The sequence below is a fragment of the Pipistrellus kuhlii genome, unplaced genomic scaffold (assembly GCF_014108245.1).
Source record: "Pipistrellus kuhlii isolate mPipKuh1 unplaced genomic scaffold, mPipKuh1.p scaffold_m20_p_7, whole genome shotgun sequence".
In the NCBI taxonomy this organism is placed as follows: domain Eukaryota; kingdom Metazoa; phylum Chordata; class Mammalia; order Chiroptera; family Vespertilionidae; genus Pipistrellus; species Pipistrellus kuhlii.
This window is the reverse complement of record NW_023425573.1, coordinates 20,864,096-20,884,763: the sequence shown is the minus strand read 5'-3', so window position 1 is coordinate 20,884,763 and position 20,668 is coordinate 20,864,096. Positions and strand designations below refer to the sequence as shown.

The 20,668-nt window shown below is 41.8% G+C and overlaps 1 protein-coding gene across 1 annotated transcript; it reads left to right on the top strand.

Moving 5' to 3' along the window:
- The first annotated feature begins 14,376 nt into the window (after positions 1 to 14,376).
- Positions 14,377 to 19,131, top strand: FAM124B (family with sequence similarity 124 member B). The gene is made up of 2 exons (XM_036422136.2): positions 14,377 to 15,576; positions 17,393 to 19,131. Exons 1-2 carry the CDS (start codon positions 14,845 to 14,847, stop codon positions 18,029 to 18,031), a joined length of 1,371 nt encoding a protein of 456 aa, XP_036278029.1. The 5' UTR covers positions 14,377 to 14,844; the 3' UTR covers positions 18,032 to 19,131.
- The last annotated feature ends 1,537 nt before the right edge of the window (positions 19,132 to 20,668 follow it).

Sequence of the window (20,668 nt, the reverse complement as noted above, 5' to 3'; positions counted from 1 at the left end):
CAGCCTGGAGCAGAGCCTGAGCTGGACTAAGCTCTGGCCTGGACTGTACTGAACCACAAAAGCTTTGGATGCCCTGCTGATGCTGGGCCAATGGCACAGCATTTCTGGACCCTGGTCCTGCTGGGCTTGGTGAAGACAAAGGCTGGACTTCTTCCACAGCAGACGGAGCTGGGCCACCTGGTTGTGAATGAGTCACCAGGCACCTGGGGACAGCCTTCTGTGTTACCCAGCTTCAGTAAACCTTACCACTCCACCTCATCCTCCCATGTGTGGGTCCCCAATGCTTTTCTTGCCACTCCGTGGAAAAACCCCATTTCCAGTGGCAGCCATTTCATCCATTCATTTGTGAAAATTAAAATTAACATGCGACAAGACTTCGTTTTTTTTGGTGGGATTTGTGGAGAATCTTTTTCTTTTGCTGACCATAGTAATTTTCTCGCCGGCCTGCTCCAATCAGATGATACGTGAAACCTGTACCCCAAATTGGATCTGGGATGGTAAACTATCGATATGTTTCTGGTCTCCTTGAGTTTTGTTCTAAGCCATAAGGAGGCTCAACACCAATTCTTAGGTGAGTGCTTTCTCCTGGAATATGCTTCTTCCTTTAAAGGATTTTGGCTTCTCCTTTCACTCCGATGTTGTCACTCTTTCAGTTTATGTCTTTTATGGTAAGAACACTACTGGAAGGTCTAACATTTTAAATCTCCCCAGGCCCCCAAATAATGTTGAAATTTATTTTGACTCATTTTGTCTAATATTTTTGTGCAGGATAAGGGAAGTAGGTACTGCATTAAAATTACTTGTTTAAAAATATAGAATATTTATTGTTTTATTCTAATTAAAGTTCTGATTAGATAATTTGGAAAATACAGAAAGATAAAAATGAAAAGAAATACCACAGTTAACCCATGATCCAGAGATCACACTGTTCACACTTACATTTTTTAATTGCTTCTTTTTATGACTATTTCTTTACCAAGGTTAGAAACATACTATATATGAAATATTAGACCCTGGTTTTAAATTAACATGAGCAGTTTTACATTAGTAGGTATTAACTTAAAAGAAGCTTTTCAAATACTAGGGCCATGATTTCTTTCACAATGCTCTGTTATATAGATGCACTTCCATTTATTTGTATTTACTCAACATGTAGGCTATTTTCTCCACTTTCACAAATTTGCCAAGCAGTGAATTTCTCTGTCCACAAACATTTGCCAGAGTTTCTAATAACATTTATTTAGAATAGCTATTCAGAAGCAGAATTACTGGGTGAAAAGATATTCACATTTTTCAAGCTCTTGATAATCTATGGCTCAATTGTTTTCCAGAAAAGCTGCATCCCAATGCTGTTCCTCTTGTTCCAAGACCCTTGGCGTTTTACTTTATGGAAATTGGTATAGCACAGGCCTCTTTGGATCTCTTCCAAGAGATGTATTACCTAGGTACCAGAAGGGCCTCCCGCTGGGATGGTCTCCTATAAAAAAAATGATCTCAATGTGCTGAGCCCAAAGGCAGTATTATCCCAAGTATCCTGCTCATTTGCTTCCTCATTATTCTAAGGAGAAATATTAGTATTCAAGTCTGCTTTCCTGAGCTTTAAGTTGGAGAAAAAAAGTGGAGGAAGCGGGTTAATTTAAATTCCCAGAGCATACCTGTACATCAGTGAAAAGTTATAATTTTTGAATAGATACCTCTATTTCAGCTGGTTCCAAGGTACCTAAGGAATTTAGGGCATGCTTTAAAGAGCTAAAAGGAAGCAGTGTCAAAAGACCCAGAAAATCTGGTGTATCCAGACTGAGAGCTTTTTGAATTCTGCCAACTCATTCACAGCTACACATCCTGCCAGATTTGGGCTACTGGGTAAACATCATTGGAAAAGAGGATTTGACCTTGGCAATCAAATTTGTTCAAAGCTGAAGGAACATGAATGATTGCAATGACCAGAGACTGACAAGTTTTCTGGAAAATAGTTATCTTTATTCTTTATGAGGTAGGACATGACTGCTCTGAGTGAAATAAATATTTTGGGTTCTTCCATATGCTTCTCAAGTATTAGATTCAAAACTGGGTTGAGTGAACACAGTGAAGATTTTTTTTCACAGTTCAATATATATATATATATATATATATATATATATATATATTTTTTTTTTTTTTTTTACAGAGAGGAAGAGAGAGGGATAGAGAGTTAGAAACATCGATGAGAGAGAATCATCGATCAGCTGCCTCCTGCACACCCCCTACTGGGGATGTGCCCACAACCAAGGTACATGCCCTTGACCAGAATCGAACCTGGGACCTTCCAGTCCGCAGGCCGACATTCTACCCACTGAGCCAAACCAGTTTCAGCAGTTCACAGTTTTGATGAATAAGTCAACAAGCCCTAGCTTGTTTGGCTCAGGGGATAGAGTATCGACCTGCAGACTGAAGGGTCCCAGGTTTCATTCTGATAAAGGGCATCAGGTCGTGGGCTTGATCCCTAATAGGGGGCATGCAGGGAGCAGCCAATCAATGATATTCGCTTGTCATTGATGTTTCTATCTCTCTCTCTCCCTCTCCTTTCTTCTCTGAAATAAATAAAAAATATAAAAAATTTAAATAACAAGCTAACAACGTGTTTATGTGCATGCACATGTATGTGTGTCTGTGTGTGTGTGTGCTGCTAATGTATTATATTGTAGAATTATATTCTGTAGACCACGGAATCCAATATGTTCCAGTAATTCCAGAACAACAAAGCTTGGCATGACTATGCCTATCTTCAAAGCAGCAGTTCCAGTGAAGTTGAATTCCTTTAGCTCCGTATTTCCTGTTGTTCTGGAGCCTCACTTGCTTGTGCAAATATGAATCATTGTGCATGTGTCATGCTCTCCTTTGAAGCTATGCTAGGGTGTTCACTAATTACTAGGCAAATGGACAATTATTCCTAAGAGTTTTTTAAAGTATGTTTGTTGATACCATGGTTAGGCTATTTATCTTTTTAAAGCAGTTTCTGAGTCTTTCTCTGTAAAAGCAAACATAAAATTAATATATGGTACAGCAGGGTGCAGCGATGTTAGCTCTTTGGGTAAGAATGTGGCGCTAATGAGATGGCATGGTCCCCTGAAGGTCGGAAAAACAACTCCATTGATACTAACAGAGAATTCTCACTTTCACCAGCTATTTCAAACAACTCCATTGATACCAACAGAAAATTCTCACTTTCACCAGCTATTTCAAACTTGAGGCCATTTACCCTGAGAGGAACTGTGAAAATGGGAGAAGATATTCAGCGCTCCCCTCCTGGCGATGAATAGTCATCACTGAAACCCTTAAATATATGACTCTCTTCTTAGTTAATACACAAGTGAAAATATGCTTCATTATCTATTCCTGGCTTTACTTTGCGACTGGCAGTAGGCATCAACTGCCAAAGCTAACACTTGAGAGGCATCGGCTGTGCTCACAGGAGGGAGGAAGTGCAGGGCGCCCTGGGATCCTGCAGGAAGCCGGGGCTATGCCAGTTTCAACACGCTGCCTGGGCCAGCCAGGGGCTTGCTCTGGGCATGGTTCTCGCTGCATCACAACCACTCAGGAAATAGTCACGGGTGAAGGAAAGAACAGTGAAGCCTGCCCTTTCAAAGCAACATCAGACCATCCCTCACCTCCCACCCCACCCAGAGCTGGCCAAACCTCTGAGTGGAGTGAAGGGGCTAACAAAGACTTTCTTTGACCATTTCTTCAGCACTTTAGAAGTATATCTTCTAATTTATCAGCAGAACTTCACTCCAGCTGTTTTCCTCTGCCCTTTTTTTCATCGTGTGTATTATAACAGCTTTGAACTCTGAGGTCCTAGGCTGTCATGCAGTCAAAACCAAGTGCTGTTGAAGGCATTTGTGAGATTAAAAGTATTGCTATAAAATTATGTCTTTAGAATGTTAGTAATATTCGCTTTCAAAGTAGTCTAATACCTAAATGCAAAGTATTCCACTTCCTTTAAGGAATATAAAATAAATATAGTTCCTAAGGTTATAGCTAGCAATAGATGAGCATGAATCAAGGTATGTCATACACAATGGCTAGTCTATCCCCTAAAGAAAGCTTTAGGTCTCTTTGTTTTAGGTGGCTGAAAAATATAGTAGAAACTAATTAGCTAATTTATATAATCTATTACTTTTATTTAAATATTTTAAAGTTACTATAATATCATGACATTTCTCCCATAAATAAGGACAACACGTCTTTAATTAAGGACATTTTCCTACCTAACCACTGTACCATTATCACACTTAAAAATATTAATCATTATTTCTTAGTTATATCCAATACTCAACATATTTTCCAAATTTCCCCAATTGTCCCTAAAAGTCATTTATAATCTGTTTAATTGGATCAGTCAAGGTCAGCACAGTACATTTGGTTATGTCTCTTAAATTTATTTTAATTTAGAACAGTCTCTGTCCTCTCCTCCAACCTCATTGACTTGATGAAGAAATATCCATTATTTTATAACAATCAATATTATTTTGTTCATTGCTAATCAAGAAGGCAACCACCATGAGCCAAATGTCTTGCCAAGTTAATGAAACCAGGTATTTTCATTCCATGATTTTTACTTTTAATTTGGAGTCTACTGATATTTAACCTCAAGAGCAAAGAAAGCAAAAAAACCAAACCAAACCTTGACTTTGACTTGCCTTTTATATTCCTTAAAGGAAGTGGAACACTTTGCATTTAGGTACAATATTAGTTAGGCTCCTTTGAAAGCAAATATCACTAACATTCTAAAGACATAATTTAATAGCAATATTTTTAATCTTACTAATGCCTTCAGCAGCACTTGGTTTTCACTGCATGATTGTCCTGTAGTAGTCCTACGGCAGCATCGCTGTGACTCCGTTCTGTGGCTGCGCTTCACTGATTTGGTGCCCAGTTACTGTGAATGTCCACGGAGATTTCCTTCTACCTGCCCTTGATTCTCAAGGCAATTTTCAGCCAGCCAGCAATCCTTACCTGTGGGGTGCCTTTTGGAAAGTATGTAACCAGCTCTATAAAGTGTCTGCCTGGTAAGGAGACTACATTAAGTGGAAAGATGTTTACTGAATTTCCCTTTCACTGGTTCCATCTGGCCTTTGCCTCCACCCTTTTCTCACACAAAAGCAAAGCCCCGCGATAGAATGACATTTTGTACTAGTATTCCCTCCAGTAACCAGTTACCTAAATCTTGTAGTGCATGTGTATTAGAGCTGAGGCGAAAGGGCCCTTTATTATAAAAAACATTGTCACTTAAAATGTGACACCTACAGAAAGCATTTAGAAAATGGTTCCCCCTGGTTAACTAATATGGCTTAGAGGTTATCTTTCCTTGAACCTGTGGGCCAAAGTGCATCAGACATGAGGCAACCCACTCATCTTCCTGAGTCTCATATTCTCAATCTAAAGAGCCATGAGCCGAGACCGGTTTGGCTCAATGGATAGAGCGTCGGTTTGGGGACTGAAGGGCCCGGGTTTGATTCCGGTCAAGGGCATGTACCTTGGTTGCGGGCATATCCCCACTAGGGGGTGTGCAAGAGGCAGCTGATCGATGACTCTCTCTCATCGATGTTTCTACCTCTCTATCTCTCTCCCTTCCTCTCTATACAAAATCAATAAAATATATTAAAAAAATAAATAAATAAAGAGCCATGAGATTGGACTAGAATCAGTGGTCGGCAAATCGCGACTCACTAGCCACATGTGGCTCTTTGGTCCCCTGAGTGTGGCTTTTCCACAAAATACCACTGCCTGGCCAAGTCTATTTTGAAGAAGTGACATTAGAAGAAATTTAAGTTTAAAAAATCTGGCTCTCAAAAGAAATTTCAATCGTACTGTTGATATTTGACTTTGTTGACTAATGAGTTTGCCCACCACCGGACTAGGTGTATAAGGTCCCATCTAGCTATTGAGCTCAATGACTTAACCATGTTCATAGCAACTCCAATTTTCTCATTTTGACTCTTGTCTCATCCCATAAGTAACCCTCATCCAACAGGTATTTGCCTTTGTGTGTGTTGGGAGCCTCTGTAATGGTTTGGGAACCATGAGTCAAGAGTCCCTGTTCTTAACCTTTTAAGTATGACTTTGCTAAACAGGTAATTTCATGTCTAGGTTTATGTGCTATAGGTTTCCCACAAATAGAAACTACTCCCCTTTTTAATTAAGACCAGTGTGTCCCAATCCATTTCTGTTAAAATGTGTGCCTATTATAGGTTTGTGTGGAATTGGTTGGATAAAAAAAAAAAATGGAGCAAGCATATATACTAATACTGAATAGGAGAGCAGAAAATGAATGCACACTGCACTAAAAAAAAATGCATTATTGAGCATGTACCTTGTACAAGGTACATGCAGACTCATTTTCCTCACTAATCCCTATGGCGATCAGGGATAGAGCCAGCTGTTTTGGAAATGAGCAAAAAATACTTCATCTTTGCATAATTCTAACCTGGTCTTCTCCTTTCTCAGACCCATGTTCTAATGTTGGAATTCAACTGTTTACGTTGCAAATTTGATTACTGTTTATATTATTATTGTTTATACTTAGACGTGATTCAGGAGCAGTCCTCCTTTTTCTCATGTTATCCTACAGAATAGATACCACAGTCACATTCAAAGGCTTCTCAGAAGAATTCATATTTGAAGGAAAATTCAGCCACCAAAATATTTGTACGAGGTAGCCATAGAAACTGCAACCTCAAATAGTGTCTCATAAAAAAGTTATTTTATGAAGTCCAATAAATCAAAATTTCGGTCTCGTGTTTTAAAAACAGGGTGGTTATTAGTGTGCATATTTATATCTTCTATTTTTGGTCTGGTCCACTTGGTCTGCCTTTCACAGCAGCTGGGATGTGCATGCCCCGTGGGACTTGAGGCCCATTAGGAATAGAGAACAGCTGACAGCGCACAGCGAGGCCCAGCTCTGCACAGCCCACCGGCCCAGGCATGTCGGTTTCGGTCTGAGAGGCTTGTCAGCTTTACGCTGAGTGAGCTTTAATGATTTAAAGCTTGGCATGGGAAGCGGTGTTTCTTGGCATGAGAATATCCATCTCTATTTGTAACCTCCGTGGTAATCAAGGCCAGACTTTTTGAGGGGGCTTCGTCTTGGCAGAATTTGAGGCGTGGCATTATGCTATTGGTCCATTCTAGCTTGTTTTTAAATGTGCGCATTGTATGTTAGCAAAATATTTAAAAATTGTTTATGATCCCAAGTCCTTACACGCTTAATGATGTGTCACTTCATGAATGTGAGTCCTGATGTTGGAAAGGTGCTTGCCTGAAACCAGGGTGAGAGTTTACATCTACGGGCCCTTTTGCAAACCTGGGCTGGGTTTTTGTTTTGGTTGTTTGTTATTTCATTTAGTTTACTTTTGGGTCATTTTAAAACTTTTCATGAGAAAAGATGGTGATTGCTTATTGATTGACCTACAACCCAGACTGTGAACAAAATAGCTAACATTTTTATACCAGGGGAATAGAAAGCATGTGCGTGTATCCAGTAGAAAATTGGTTATACTGTACATAGTTAGCCTCCAGGTACCAGGCATTGTGCTAGTGGCCTCCTGGGAATGTGTATACACGTGACCTCAGCCTTCCAGGAGTGCACAGCTGTTTTCCTCAGTCCAGTGAATCCCAGATTTTCTGTAAAGTATAAATTATTGTAACTATAATTTTATATAAGTATATTTTTAATATTTCATTATATATCATATATCATAAGTATAACTTGAAATAATTTAATTTATTGAATTATTTTAATACTTAATAAATATATAACCTAAGTTTATATGTTCATGCATTATAATAATAATAATATATATTAATATATAATTATATATAATAAAAGCATAATCTTCTAATTAGACTGGATGTCCTTCTGGCCATCCTTCCTTCCTGACAAAGCCACAGAGGGCAGGGTCTGTGGCAGAGGCAGCAAAGACCCCCAGCTGCAGTGGCAGCGGATGGGGGCCAGGGCCAAGGTCCTTGCACTGATTTCGTGCATTGGACCTCTAGTTATCTATAAATACAAATATATATAGTTTGTGTATTCTAACTAACAACAACAACAACAAAAACAAAAACAAAAACAAAAACAAAAACCACGTTTTCCAAATAGTGAATGGTTATTGTGGCTTTACAAGTCATAGATGTCATATAACTAGTTTCTATGCTCCATTTTTCTCCATTTGTTCCTCAGTTTTCTCATCTGTAAAATGGACATAATCACAGTACCCACCTCATAAGGTTACCATGAAGATTAGTTAGTTAATATGTATCAATGTTTAGAACAGTGCCTGCCACAAAAGTAAGTGCTAAATAAGTATCAGCAATTATTATCATATGACCAATGACTGGATTGGCTTCTTCTCTGGGTTGCTAGGAGCATTCTGCATTATATGAAATTTTCCCAATACACCCATATATCAAACACCTGTCAGCCAAACCTGCTGTTTTAGTAGAATTTCTTACCTTAGCAAAGTCCCACTAAGTTACATAAGCCCATAAGCCAGTCTTTCCTGCCAACATGCTCCTGCCTGCCACAGGGTCTTTGCATCACTGGTCCTTCCTAGAATCCTAGTATTTATTATTTCCCAAGTAACTTCTGCTCATTTTCAAAGATCACAGCTTCCTTCTGCTGAGAAGGCCTGTCTCACCTCCCTGAGCAGGTCACACCCTATGTACCACCTGTCTGTAGCTTTTAACATAGGTGCCATTTAACATCTCATTGGGTGATCATTTAATTACTGTCTATCTCACTCATCCTGACATGAGCTCCATGAGAACAGGGCAATATTAAATTTTCTTAGTCATGGTATCTGCAACATCAGCCCAGTGCCTAAAATACATCGTAGGTGTTTAATAAAACATCAGTTGAAAGAATGGATTGGAAGGCTGTAGTTCATGTATTATTTGAATTGGTTCACGTATTATCTATTACTTAATTACAAAAGTAATATATGATACTTATAATAAATGTTAATAGTGTAGTAATATATGGAATGAGAAATGAAATTGCTCCTATACCTAATAAGCCCTTCTCCCAGATATGTCTACTATTGACACACTATTGATAAAAACTTGGATTATGTCCTTCCAGGATTTTTCCTATTTTGCCACTCATGCACACATGCATAGATACAGTTCTTATATATCATATAGGAAAATAGAATCATATGCTTCCTATACCTTTGTTTTGTTTAACACCATACTGGAGGTATATTTATTTTTTGGTTGATGTATATTAGATCTCCCTCATTTAAATGATTATGAAATACTTCATAAAGGCCTAAAAACAATACAGTAAGCACTCATTTACTCACTACCCAGCTTATTAAATAAAGATAATGGATACATTGACCAGAGTCTTCTTTCCCCTCCCTCCCAACCTCACCCTCCAAGCAGAGGTAACTGTCTTGAATTGGCATTTCGCATTCTCATGCATTTATTGATTCTTTGACTCTTTAGGTCTATATTTATAACCAAAGGAAAGACTTCATGTACTTCCAAATTTTATAAAAATGGTATGATTCTGTGCCTTATTTTGTGTGTATGTGGGAAAATTTCTCCAGAGGATATACCTGGGAGGGGAAATGCTGAAGGGTAGGGTACACATATCTTCACCCTTAGTAGAGAGTGTCAATCAACTTCTCTAATGTTCTTTCATTGCTGTTATAGCTACATAGTATTCATTAAAATCATGTACACTAGTGTGTTTTATTTTGTTTTTATCCATTTCTGCTTATTATTTGGTGGAGGTGTTGTTAAAATAATATTAGATGTAAAATCTTTCATGTTGAGGTGATTATGTCAGTAGAGCACTTGAGAACGTGGAAGACCTTCTGGAGTATTAGCTCATTTGGTCCATGGAGAGAGTCAGGTCAGTTATTACCATTGCTCCTTTTCATCTTCAGTGAAGATGATGAAGTTAAACTCCTTTCACAGTTACGGGGGTGGCGCAGGGGAGATCTGGGACTGGTCCATGCCTGGGAAACGATGTCACAGCAGAAGACCACACAAAGAGCAGGAGGAAACAGGCCTTTTTGGGCACCTGTGAAAATGCAGGGTATCACTCACAAGCGGCTCCTGGACGGCATTGTCCTGGAAAAGGGGGAAACAGATGGCCCATTAATAGGAACCTGATAGCATTGTTTGGGGTAGGGCAGGAGGTATCCTCTGGGGGACCAGGAGAGAAGCTTTCAGCTAAGAGCCACAGCAGCATGGAGGAGGAGCTTGCAGTGGCCACTTCCTCCCTCCTGTGCCCTGGCAGGAAGGAGCACAGAGGGGATGGGGGGCATAGCTTCCATTGTTTGCCCTATGCTGTGTCTGCCAGAACTCCCCGGAGAAGCCAAGGGCTAAGGGTATAGGTCTGTGTGTGTGTGTGTGTGTGTGTGTGTGTGTGTTGGGAGAAGGGCTGCCGTGGTGAAAGTTGAGAACAGGAATGACTTGGGGCAGGAATGCCTAGGATGAGGAAACATTAACCAGAGGTGTCTAGGGCATGTGTAATGCCTACTCCTGGGTCTTCCTTTCTCCTTTTTATGTGCTGGTTGTGTGTCCTGAGCTTGAACAGCTCTCACCTAAATAGAGCTGCTGTGCATTGCTTCTCTGACGAGTGGTGGAGAAATGTGATTTAAAACCAGAAGTCCAGGCTCTGCCACTAACCAGCTCTGTGACATTGGGAAAGTCCCTTAGCCTCCTGGGATCCTTATCCCATAAGAGATGCCAAGATTCCTTCTTCGCTGCAGGCCTGTCTAGTGCCTACTCTGCAGGTACAGGGTTGTAGGCTGCTGCCAGGAGTTGAAAAGTAAGTTATGAAACGATCCTATCCCAGCGCTTTTTCTCTAGTTATGGCCTTAAGTTCTATAATACCTAGCCCCTGGTGAGCAACTGAGTGTCAAGGAAGTAGAGTGAAGGTTGCTTTGGAAACAAGGAAAAGGAAAACAGAGGTTTGATGGGCCCTGAGGTTCCTTCGGTGCTTCTGCTGTTTGCTTCATTGAGGAGGTAGAGTGAGTCACACACGTGGTTCTAAAACGGAGTGAAGATGCCTGTGCAGCCAAGGCCACTTCCTGAAATCCTTAAAATCTACCGCACAACACTGACACAGGGTCAGGATGGCACACACTCTGATTCTCCGTGGGTGCCACTTACACATCACTTGTCCTTTAAACTGGGCACTGCAGAGTCCCATCCTCTCACCTGTTCTGTCCTCATCATGTAGTCTCCACCTGCCTCGTCACATGTATTTTCATGGTTACCTGGAGACTCGTGAAACCCCAGCCCAAGTTCTCCAGTCTGATGCTCCCTATAAGTTCTAGATTAAGTGGCTACTAGACATCTCCAGTCAGATGTCCCACAGGCATCTGTTCTCTATGGCCCATCCGCACCCCTCACTCCCGGCTGTTCTCTTCCTCCAGCGTTCTCTATTTGGTGACTGACAGCAGCCTCACCAGGCTCCTGTAATTACCACCTGGGCAAGGCCTCCCCGGCCCATCACGGGGGCTTCCTGCTCACCTTCAACCAGCTAGCAAGCTGTCCATCGACTCTGACATTCCCTACATCACTATGTTTGTGTTTTCCTCAAAGAATTACCTCCTCTTTTAAGTCAGCTCTTCTGTGGTTCTGTTCCCATTAGAAGACAATCCCAACCCTTTAGGGTGACCTGGGAGGCCTGGCTGCCTTTCTTACATCTATCTTACCACCTTCCTTCTTCTTTGTCTCCTACCTGCAGCCATCTTGTGGTTCATACAGTTTGGCCAGGGGTCACCTGCCCTACACTCTTCTTCAGGTGTGGCTTGTCCCCATCAGGTTTCTTTCCCTGGAGTCCCTCCTTCTTCCCCACCCCAAGCCCCTCACCTGGCTGCCTCTTTCCTCCTCACTTTTCAGTATGTCACATAGCATCTCCTCTTCTGGAGGCTTCCTTGGCCCTCTCACCCAGGTCAGTGACTCTTCCTAGGAACCCTCATGGCATCCTACAGCGACCTTTATCACGGCACTGATGACACCATTTCAGGTGGTTCTCTGAAGTGGGACTTGGTGATGATCTATTCTCAGCTCCTGACCCAGTGCCTTGCTCTCAACATGTGAGGCAGATAAGCCCATTTTACAGAGAGAAAGAAACTCTCAAAGTTGTCTTGGGGTGGCAGTGGGACCCAGGGTTCTAATGCCTCCCATTGTATTTGTGAAGATCGCAGCAGGGACAAATCTCCACAGACGTCCACAGGTTCCAACAAACCCGCAAAACTAGCTGATTTCTTAGATTTCCACATGCCATCTGTCACCAGCTCCTCCACTTTGCCCGAGGAGTTGTTGACCAACCACTGGCGACTCACAGGTATCATTGCCAAGTTAAAAAAAAAAAAAAAAAAGAAGGTAGAAAATTAAGTGTCAGCTGTCCAGCTGCTGGGAGTCAAAGATGATAACTTGCCATCAGATGTTCCTGCCATCAACAAAGGGCTTATAAAACCAAAGAGCTCCTGCCATGGAATCTGAGGCACAGCCGAGAATCTGGGCATGTGGTGGGCAGAAGGGGGTGAGGAGGCAGTTACTCCAAGGGTCAGTATCTCAGATTGTTCCTGGAGAAATCATCGCAGAGTCAGCCAACCAGAAAGGAGACTGGTGGTACCCCCTGTCTCCCTGTCCTCCCTTCCCTATTTCTTGGCACTTTGCCCACCATCAGATTAATAAAATCTTTTTAATCCCGACAGGAATGACAACCTCATGAGGAAAAACTGGATGGAAGATTAAAACAACATCAAGAAGTAAAATGTTTTCCTATAGAAGGGCCTAAACACTTGCTTTGTACAGAGGATGTGAGTTAATATCTCTGTCTCAGGGATGTAATTTTTCTCCTTGAATCTTGAGTAGCTTCCAGAATGGTAAAAGCTGTTTCCATAGCCATGTCTGAAGCTGACGGTGCCCAAGTACAGCCATCTCCATGAGGGATGAGAAAGGTATTGCCTTCAGATGCCAATGTGCAACATAAACTAAGATGTAAAACACACACACACACACACACACACACACACACACACGCGCTTGAAAACAGTAATGCCTTAATAAAAACCTGTAATGATTTTTCCTATGCAAAAGGGTAGGACTAAAAACAAATAATTAGAAGTATAGATTAGATTTAGAAAGGAAATCTGAACAGAAACAATTCCTTTCCATGTCAATAATATTTGATGTTAAGTTTGGTTATTGTACTATTAAATTAAATCACATATATAAAATAAAAGTTATACTTTTCATCACAAAAGTGCTTCTTAATTTAGAAAACATTATTAAGTCACTCTATGTTCCCTTTTAGGCTTTAATACATTGCTTATATTAAGAATTACATTTAGAAAAATGTGCTTGTCCTTACCTTCCCAGAGCACAACTTTCAGAATAGGAAATGATTTCCAAGTAGAAATTGAGAGAACATTAGGGTGGCTGTTGTGTTTCAGTCTTGATATTCTTATTGAGGATTATTCATTTTAAGATTCAACAGCCACGGAGTATCTGAGATCTGCCTGACCTCAACCAGAACTGGCTCTGTTGTCCTTTCCTTATCCTCAGGGAGAAAATCCAGGCCAGGTTCCAGGGTCCAGAGATGGCCTTCCTCTCTGGTTCACAGGGGACCTCTGAGTTCCTCCGTTCAAATCTTCCCTCAGTCAATGCTTAGCTGTGAGACCTTGGGCAAGTTATTTAACTTTTTTTGTGTCTCACGTTCTTCATCAGTAATTTAGAGATAACAGTCCCTTCTTCATAGGTTTGCTGGAGGGTTAAATAGTTGTATGTAGTCTTAGGACAGTTTATGACTGGTGCTTTGCAGATCCTCAATAGATATGAACAATTCCTGGGTTATTATTGACATTGGAAAGCTCCCCTGCTTTCTAAGGAACTGGAGTGACTAAGAGAGACCAAGTGCATACACTCAGACTGCTGTAGAGCAAATAACTAGTGAACAGTCAGAAGTATTTAGATAAAACATCTTTTTAAAAATATATTTTTATTGATTTTTTACAGAGAGGAAGAGAGAGGGGATAGAGAGTCAGAAACATGGATGAGAGAGAAATATTGATCAGCTGCCTCTTGCACACCTCCTACTGGCGATGTGCCCGCAACCAAGGTAAGTGCCCTTGACCGGAATCAAACCTGGGACCCTTCAGTCTGCAGGCAGTGGCTCTACCACTGAGCCAAATCGGTTTTAGCTAGATAAAACAACTTGTCCTCAATGCCCTAGCATCAATTGTTAAAACACACACACACACACACACACACACACACACACACACACACAATGAGGGGGAAATCCTGGCAAGGGGACAAGCTTGGAGGATTGTCTGAAAGCAGTCATTGTGTTCAGGTGGCCTGGCAGGCTACTGTAAACAGGAGAGATAGCTGTGAGGAGGAAATCAGAGCCCATTGTGGGCTCATAAAATGGATGTCTTTTCAACTAAACAGATGGCTATCGGCCTAACAGAGGGACTCGGGTTCCTTTCTGCCCGGCCATTTCCTTTGCTGAGTGTCTGTCAGAACCACCCAGCTGGGCGTTTCTCAGGACTGCAGGCTTTCAGGTCAAACAGAAAACCTGGGAGTGCCTGCAAAAGCCCCACGCAGGCGGGTGCATGACGCAGGAGCTGGACGACATCTCCCTCCCTGCTGCTGGGGGAGGTGGAGGCCGTGGTGCCCGGATTTGTGCAGTTTCTCTCCAGCAGCCAGGACCACAGGGAAGAGAGCTTTGTGCTGACGTCGCTGAAGGCTTCCCGGGCTGAGCACCGCCCGCCCCTCGGTTCATTTCAGAAGCTGGGACATCCTCCACACACTGTCACCCTCACACCCGCCAGGATGGACAAGACCCAGGAGCCCCCGGCCATGACTGTCCACCTGCTGGCCAGCTCCGGGCAGGGTGCGCTCCTGCAGCAAGCGCTGGACCAGCTCCTGGGCTGCCTCTGCCCAGAGGCCCGTCTCTTCATGGTGTCGGAGCGGGCCAGTCCCGTGAGCAGCTATGACAGGGGCCACCCCAAGCGCTCCCGGTTCCCGGGGATGTCCGTTCTGCTCTTCCTGCACCAGAGCCCTGGAGAGGAGCGGCTGTTTCGAGTCCTCCACTCCCTGCGGCAGTGGCCCTGGCAGAGCCACCCCGCCCTGAGCCTGCAGGGAAGCCCGTGCCCCCACAGCCTGGCCCGCCAGGAGTTCTTCACTCTGGACAACCACATGCCCGTCTGGGGCGTGAGGCCGGTGCACGGCGGCCCGGAGGTCCTGCGGGTGACGCTCTACTGCACCTTCGACAACTACGAGGACGCCGTCGGCCTCTACGAGATGATCCTGCAGAGGGAGGCCGCCCCGCAGAAGAGCAACTTCTGTCTCTTCGTGCTCTACGCCACCGAGAGCTTCGCCCTGCAGCTGTCCCTGAAGCAGCTGCCCCTCGGGATGTCGGTGGACCCCAAAGAGTCGTCGGTGCTGCAGTTCAAGGTTCAAGAGATTGGCCAGCTAGTGCCTCTCCTCCCACACCCGTGCGTCCCCATCAGCCGCACCAGGTGGCAAACGCAGGACTACGACGGCAACAAGATTCTGCTCCAGGTACCTCTTGCTTTGTCTCTGTGACCTGGTAGACACGCATGGAATGGTGGGCCTGAGAGATGATTGGAGATGGGGGTTCTCAGGACCCCTGGGGAGCTTTAAAAAATCCCCAGAACAGTAAGATCAGAATCTCCGGGGGCACCCAGGCCTGGGCATTTCTTTAAAAAAACTCCTTGGATGATTCTAATATGTAGCATGTCGTGGTGTTGAGAGTCACTGATCTTGTAAAATCCCCCGCGTGGGGCAGGTACGGAAGTTCAGACTCCGTGGACACAGCTGCTTCTGAGCCATTTGCTGACCGACAGCTTGGTCTCAGGAAACAAGTTTGTCTCTTCATGTATTGATATGTTCCAGAAACTAGATCCCTGTAAACAAGCATGTGTTTCTTTTCATTTTATCAGCAGATATGGAGCTAAGTTCATCCTTATGTTCTTTTTAGCCATTAAAATAAAGGAACATAGTCTTTCCTGAAGTAATTCATTTTCTTCTTCTATAGCATTTCTTGAAGTCTGCTTTTTCATTTCTAAGTCTCTCAACTGTGTTTACTTGGACTCTGTTCCTCTCTCTTTGTCTTGCTCATTTTCTTCCCATTCTCCATCCCTGTCTGTATCTGCCCCACACCATTACACACACACACACACACACACACACACACACACCCATTCCCACGCTCTCACTCTCAATATGCTGCCTTGGAAGAACACATGTGGACATTTGTCAGAAGGCTGCTGCTATAGGATAGCAGGGTAATATCAGTGGTTTGGGTTAATCAGTTAAAATAATCAGTTAATTGAAAGAAACTGGTTTCAGTTCTTAAGTAAGCAAGCCTGGCACTGTGTGGGGGCTGCTTACTATCTCTATAACTCATTTCCTTGCCTCTTTCCCCCCCACCCCCCCCGCCCCTTCCCCTTTTGGAGAAGTCCTTTTTGCTATCTCTTGGAACCACATTCAGTAAAAGACAATATTATTTTCCCTGGATGATGTCAGTCTGCCCCTTAAAAGCTTAATCATTTTTCAGTGATGTGTGTTTTCTTGTTTCATATCTTGTTTCTGAAGTGTTTAGAATCAGCTGAGTGACAAGCGATCTTCCTGTTCATCAGAGATAGTTGCTACTGTTTCCTGAAACCTGGAAAAAGCTAGCTCTCAATTTGTAACATTTTACAAGCATTTCTTAGAAAGATGGGGTCTGAATGATCAGAATTTTTACAGATGCATTTCAACTTGTTTATTTTGGCAGGAGGAGCTTTATTCTCCCTTGAGGGATGTATCTCCTCCACTCAGCATTTTCTTCTAAAAATGCCTCATTCCAACTGCACACATCTGCATTTTTGTATTAATAATGTTGCACTCACTTTCGACATACGGTCTAAGGAGTTTAGAATTTTCTTTTAAAAAGGAAAGTTGACATTTCCTCCTCTTAAAAAAGATTGCAGATATGGCTGGCCATGTGATGAAATCACTTTTAATTTTCTCGATAAGACTTTATAAATACCTAATATCAAATAAGTAGGGGCCTAATTTATAGTTCTACATTTCTATGTGCAAAATTTTACACTTTGAGGGGGATTCAGCTTTATTTATTTATTTATCCAACAGCTATCTAGTGGTTGTTTACCATGTGGTAGGCACTGTGCCAAGTACTGGAAACACATAACATTTTGAAGGATTGTGTTTATTGCTTCTATTCAATTCAACCAACTTGTTGAATGACGGTTATGGGCATGGCCTGGCAGAGGGCGACTAGAACAGTCTGTTCTTAGCATGTAGTGACTGGATAACATGGGTTACATTCGTTCGTCTTTACTCTGTCCCTTAGATCCAATCGAATCCAGGACTTGGTGTGAGGAACAGCGAGCTTTCCTTTCTGAATGGCAGCCCCGGGGCTGACGTGCTTCCCCAGGGACCCAGGGCGGCCCCTGTCTCCACAAGGAGGACCCTGGAGCTGCGAAGGCGAAGGAGCAGGGGCAGGCGGTACAAAGCGGCTTCTCTGGAATTCCCCAAACCCAGTGGGAACCCAGCGTCCAACAGCTCTCATGGCACCTTGTGGCGAAACCCTGGCTGCTCATCCCAGGTCAGCAGCCCAGCTACAGATGCCCAAATGCCTCTGTGTTCTTCCCACCTTGAACCCAGGACCAGAATGAAGATCTTTGGTCAGGAAAATGGCTTTGAGAAACTGGAGGCAGAGACCAATGTGGACACAGGGCACACCATGGTCAACTCTGAATTCAGACAATTGTTTCTGAGCAGGTTTCCGAGGGATCTGCAGACCAGCCAGCCACCACCAGCCTCCACCTTAGGGGCAGCTGCCTCCAAAAATAACAAAAACTTGAAGGAAAGCATCCATCCTTTGTCACTTGCTGGCCAAAGGGACCTTGATGCAAGGAAGACAATCTCAAAATGTCTTCATCTGCCAGTTCAGGGTGAAGAAAAAGGAGAAGACGAATTCTTTATATAGTATAAAACACTGTGGTTTTCTAAGATACAAGATCAAATACAATGTTCCAGAAAGGGAGCATTCTATCTTGTTTATCTGAGGGGGCCTGAATGCTAGCCATGCATAGGTCTGTATTGCTTTTATTTGTTCAAAGTCTAATGGTGCTGTAAGTGGTTGCTTGTTTTCAGCCATGGTCGTGGTCATAGACACACTAACCTTGCACCTATCAGGATAATTGCATTGTATGGAAATGAGTTGAACATGTTTTGCAATGTTGATTAGTGTATACAATTTGGTTTTAATTTTTTACTGGGGTGGCATAGCTCTTCCCCCTGGACATCGTGGACTATTTATTCTTTAGTGTTTTTTAATTTTTTATGTGACCTCCTTTTATAACTAGGCCCTGCTCACCACATGCCCTCTAATGATTTAAGTTGTTTGCATATGGAATGAGTTAACATGCAAAGTGCTTTGAAAATTAGGAATAACTAACTGTTTTCCTGTTTCATGAGCAGAAAGGGAGGGTTTCCTGCTCCTCCATTTCTCATTTGCTTCTGCACTATTCCAGTGGGACCAGAGGCTCATGTGACTAACTAGAGAGGAATGTCACATGATTGGATGATTCGAGATCTCCACAGAGCATTGGTTGGGCTATTGGAGCAGGACTTGGGTTCATCTGGTCATGTTTGAATTTCTAAATATCTTTGCAATATTCATTCATTCAACAAATGTTTACTAGGCACCTAACTTTGAGTCACCTAACTTTGATTTATGATATGCATATATTCTGTGGCCACCAAATCAAAAGTGATTATGGTTCCACCAGTTTGATAAATCCATCCTGTCAACTCAAGAATATATTGAAATCCAAATTTATACCTCTAGAAACTTTTCCCATAATTCATTCTCACAGTTGCTGCACAAGGCTGTGGTAAGCATTCACAACTTGCAGATGGAGACTGGGCAGATTATGCATTACAATTATAATCATAATAGACAAGTTCTCAATTGCTCGTATGCTGTATTTCTTTTTTTCAGTTGGGTCTATACCACATAAAAGTTCGAGTCTGTGTGTTTCAGTTAAGTTATAAGGTTATTCTTTTTTATTATATATATATTTTATTTTCAATTACACTTTATAGTTAATATTATTTTGTATTAAATTCAGGTATACAACATAGTGGTTAGACAATCATATACTTTACAAATATTTCCAGTACCCATCTGGCACCATACATAGTTATTGCAATTGACTATATTCTCTATCTTTTACTTAATATTCCTGTTACTATTTTTTAATTACCATTTACGTTACTACTTTTTAATATTTTCACCTTTTCACCCAGTTTCCAAAACCCTCTCCCCTCTGGCAACTACCTGTCTGTTCTCTGCATCTATGAGTCTGTTTATGTTTTATTTGTTTATATTGTTATTTGATTCCACATATATCATAAGTGAAATCATAGGGCATTTGTCTTTCTCTGACTGATTTATTTCACGTAGCATAATACTCTCCAGGTCCAACTATGTTGTTGTAAATGGTAAGATGTCATTCTTTTTTATGGCCTAGTGACATTCCATTGTATAAAATGTACCACAGCTTGATAAGGTTATTATTATTATTTTTTTAATGAACTTCTTTCGCCAAGACAGATGTTACATAAGACTTCAAATGCTGACCTGGCTACTTAGTCCACCCAAATGGGGAGAAGGGTGTGCTCAGACCAAAGGATGATTCTTATGGCAGCAAGACTGGGCTGAGTTTGGGGTGCTCTGCCCAGTTTAGGGTACAAATGAATGACAGTTGCTAGTAGACAAAGACATGACTTCTAAATTGATTTTTTGGGTGGTTGTTACATCAATATATTCTCATTCTCATTCTCATTTTTTTTCTCCCCCTCAGATTAAAGGTAGATCTTAAAAAGTGGATGAAGAACTTAACTTTGGTATGGCTTTCTATAGTAGCATTTTTAAAATGCAAGTCTTATTTAAGTTGAACTATTGAGCTTCTTTGAAAAGCCCAGCAGGGGGGCATTCTGACATTTCATTCCCATCTTTAACAGGTTACCTAAATTTCTTTAGCATAATACACAGGTAAGAATATAAGTACATGGAAATCATGAGAACATTGCAAAATTTGAATGAGTACCTTATAAAATTGATTTGTAATATAAAAGACTCTTCACATATCACCTACTCTATTCTACCCAATGTAGGAATCCAATTTACAACGTGATAGGTTGAAAATACCAGTGGGTGAGGTGATAGAGGCCCAGATTTTGGTTTCAAGCTTTAAAATTTACTATTTATGTGACCTTGAACTGTCAGCCTCTGTGATCCCCTGGTTCCTTATCTATATAGTAAGGAAAGGTTGTTAGAAGAATCAAAATTATGTATATGAAAGCATTTGGATAGTGCCAAGCATTATGAATATGCAAGATAGTATTAGTGCATGGTCCTTCAGACCCACACTTTTAAAATGGCAATGAAGGATTTTTTGAAATAGGTTTTGGTAAAATCAATGATACAATAAAAATATAGTGATATAATGATTACAAATAAAAGAAACCTTTCTATTATTATTAGTATGTGTGCCATTTATTTTCATCTATTAAAGAAGAGAATTATCGATAGAATTCAAGTAGATTCTAAAGCTCA

Excerpts from the sequence above, each read along its gene's own strand:
- FAM124B (XM_036422136.2), top strand. The coding sequence starts at position 14,845 with ATGGACAAGACCCAGGAGCCCCCGGCCATGACTGTCCACCTGCTGGCC. Across the intron at positions 15,577-17,392 it reads GCAACAAGATTCTGCTCCAG|ATCCAATCGAATCCAGGACT; the intron begins GTACCTCTTGCT and ends TCTGTCCCTTAG.